General features: G+C 43.0%; 1 protein-coding gene across 1 annotated transcript in view; it reads left to right on the top strand.

Annotated features, from left to right (window-relative positions):
* The window catches only part of TMOD1 (tropomodulin 1), a 16,170-nt gene extending 13,212 nt beyond the window's left edge, over positions 1-2,958 (top strand). Inside the window, exons 8-9 of the mRNA XM_009080700.1 lie at positions 371-515; positions 2,504-2,958. Coding sequence (XP_009078948.1) covers positions 371-515; positions 2,504-2,568 — 210 coding nt within the window. The 3' untranslated portion in view covers positions 2,569-2,958. The remainder of the gene's footprint in view (positions 1-370; positions 516-2,503) is intronic.
* The last annotated feature ends 594 nt before the right edge of the window (positions 2,959-3,552 follow it).

Below are 3,552 nucleotides of genomic sequence, written 5' to 3'. Positions count from 1 at the left end.
AAGTGGAACAAATGCTGTGGCAAATTTAGCTCCCCTAGAAACCCAGAGGCTGAGGCAGCTGAGCTATGGGGAGCTTGGGGACAGATGACTGGGAGTTCAAAATCCTAGTTTCTCCAGATGTCACCTAGCTGCTCATCTGTCCAAGAAATAAAGTCTTTGGGCAAAAGGGCTTGTGGGAATGTCTGCTGGAGGAGCTGGAGTCACTGTTGTACCAAGAACAGGCCAGCAGTTTGTTTTACCAGCTCCAAGTCAGAAATGTCAAATGGACCACGAGGTCCAGAGAAGGAGGGGAGGGATGGAGATGGTAGATCTAAGTGCTCACTCTGAATCATGCTCTGACCTGACCAGCTTGCTTTTCTGTTTTCTAAAGAGTCAGCCTTTGGGCAACAAAGTAGAAATGGAAATCGCAAATATGCTGGAAAAAAACACCTCCCTACTAAAGTTTGGGTACCATTTCACTCAACAAGGTCCTCGGCTTCGTGCCTCCAATGCCATGATGAATAACAATGACCTAGGTAAGTTGGGCTGGCTGCAAGCCAGGAAACGTGGGAAGGTCCTGTGGGCACTTCCTGGTGCGAACAGGGTAGAATTGCTCATGTGAAAGCTCCAGTAGGTGTATGATTTAGAATCCACCCCTTGAAGGGCCTGATCGTGCTTAGCCCATTGAGAAGGAAGGCAGCCTTCACTGACTGGCTCCTTAACACAGCTCCTGTCAGCCAAGCAATGGGTTGTGCTCCAAACTGGGAGACATTGGGCAGCTAGAACTCCCAGAAAAGGTAGTGTTTTTTTGCAGTAACTGTGGCTATTGTTGGGAAGGTGCGAGAGCTGCTGGTGTAGTTCGGTACAGCTTGTGATATGGCATATGGCACATGGGTTATGAGCAAGCACTTGTGATTCCTGCCAACTGCTTGTCTTCCTCCAGCTTCACTCCCACTTTAACAAGGAGATGAAAAGTAGTAGAGTTGAACTTTGACAGCCATAGGATTTGGCCCATCTCCTTCAGCAAAACAAACTGGAACTGTTTCTAGGGAGATGTGGGAAGCCACGTGGCTTTGAGATATCTTTATACCCTCAATGAAGTGATCAGATGTGCTTGTGAAGCAAAATGTGGGCAAGTCCACAAACTGCTGTTTCAGCCAAAGCACGTGGGCGAGGCTTTCCATTGCTTGGCTATAAGTTGCTGTAGAGCACTGGAAATCAGACCAGCATAGCAGTATTGAATGCAGCTAACATACCCACCATGCTGTACTCAACAGCTGTCATATTGAGACAGATGATAAATATGTCATGTTTTAAAAATAAGTAATGAGAATCAATCTTGCTTCAGCCAGTGCCATGCTCCTAGGAAGCACAGCCAAGCACAGAGGTATGTGTCAGTTCTTCAGGGGTCACACAAAATGTTCAGTATTATGGTTCACTGCATATTTTTTCTGCCTGTGGCTGCATTCCTGGTTACGAGAGCTGCACTGGGGCAGGCTTGCTGTTCTGTGTCCTTTGAAACAGTGCAAGATTCTTAATGACTATGCAGCGCACGGCATTCAAAGTAATCAGCTGGAAGATTTGAATTTAGTTTTTTAATTGTTCCTGCTGTTAAAGGGAGGAACTCACAACTTGTCTTCCGTGTACCAGTTGTGCATTTTCCCTCTTTGAACACTAAGATCTACATTCTTTGTCTGGTTTGCTTCTTGTTTGCAGCTCATATTGATCGGTCTGATGGTCTCTGGCAATAGCATCACAGCTCTACACCTGGACAATGTATAAGTACAGAAAAACTTTATTTTCCTCCCTGTCAGCAATAGCTCTCTGCTTGTGCTCCACTTCAGTGCTCTTGCCTGTCACCAGTTGATGCTACCAGAACCTGGTTTAGGTCCTATAGCTTCTGTTCTCTAAGATGCTCTGTATGAACCAGCTATGAAGGCTTTTACATTCATCCTCATGAGCTAATTTCTGCATCCTCATTATATGTTTTTTCCTCTTTTTCTTTGCACATATTTCTTGAAAAGTTATGAGTGCAGCTGTCAGAGGTGTACATCACCTGTAAGACTAGATATGAGACTGCTTTGACCATGTTAACCATGATCAGGGGGCTGAAGCCTGGAGGCTTAGGATAAGAAACGAGCTTTTTTTTTAAAAATTTTTTTTTGCGAAAAGGCAATTGAGAAAAATTATCAAAGGAAAAACTGTGGCATCTGCCTGCTGCTGCCCATCAGCATCAGATGATGCTTTGGCCAAAGTCCAGTTATAAAGACAAAATGTGTGAAAAATAATTGACTGTAGAATAAGGGAGGTAAGGCTGAATGTAGTTTCTCGAGTAGCTTCCTTGATTTTAAACTGTGTAAGGCTGTGCCTGCTGCTTAAAGCAGGAATTCAGAAGCTGATGCTATCCTGTTTCTTTCCTGGGAGAAAAGTGTGTCTCTCAGCTCCTTTCCACAGCAGTTAAGCCACGTCTGCCACCCACATTTTCCCGTTGCCATGACTGACTCCTCTCTCTCTTCTTTTTCAGTGAGGAAGAGAAGACTTGCAGAGTTGAATGGGCCTATTTTCCCCAAGTGCAGAACAGGAGTGTAGTTCCTGGCTGTGGAGGTCATTCCCGGTGATCTGTACTGCACTGTGGAAATCCAAAGGCAACAAGTGCCTTGACAGAGTATTTGTGGTGCCTCGGTTCTGTTTTATGCACTAACAGTTTAAATTAACTAGTGGCTGTAGTTTTTATGAAGATTTTATCCAGTAGGACTGTTGATGTTTTCTGTTGAGTTGGAAACTATTCAAGCCAGTAACAACCTGTCGGTTTTACACTATCTCGGTATAGAGCATATCCTGGTGTAAAAGTTAACCCGGGACTTGATTTTTCTATAAACTTTCTGCACGGTGTTTCATAAAGTTAGGATGTGGTATGCATGAGTGAAAGATATAACTGTTTCACACAATTATAGAAGTATTAAAAAAATACTTTATTTTTATCTTTTTTGCAAGTTGATCTCGAGTAACTATAGAGGAGCAACTAGTTTAACAAGCACTTCTACCACCTGGAAACATGGCCAGTTTCAAGAATTGTGAATTGAAATTTTTTTACCAACTTTTGCTGAATCATTTAATTGGAGATGCTGTTTCAAATGCATCCATGTGTTTCTTAGGAAAAAGTGATCCCCATCCCCTCATTAAATGGAACTTAAGGCCACCAATTACAAAACAGTCTCAAAAATTGAGTGGTTTAGGATGGGTCACTAACCTCCAATCCTATGCATGTCTGAAAAAACAGTCACTTTTAGAGATGTGATGCAAATCCTAGCCCCACAGAGATGGCCAAACTAATCAACAAATGGCAGCCTTCTCTCCTAATCCGCACTCCTTCCAGTTTCCTAATGTTAAAAGCACCTGTCCAGGTACTCACTGGAAACAAGTCAAATTCTCTCTCTGCTGTTTTGTCTACATGACCATGTCCATTAATTAAATTTTGTTCTGTTAGGGATTGTTTCTTTTACTGCCATCCCTTATGTCTACATAAATGCAAGAATAAATGTGCCCTAGAAAAGCTGTGAAGTGAAACACCCC

Source organism: Acanthisitta chloris, unplaced genomic scaffold (assembly GCF_000695815.1).
Source record: "Acanthisitta chloris isolate BGI_N310 unplaced genomic scaffold, ASM69581v1 scaffold13798, whole genome shotgun sequence".
NCBI lineage: Eukaryota > Metazoa > Chordata > Aves > Passeriformes > Acanthisittidae > Acanthisitta > Acanthisitta chloris.
The sequence above is the reverse complement of the archived record's forward strand: the minus strand, read 5'-3'. Positions and strand labels throughout refer to the sequence as shown.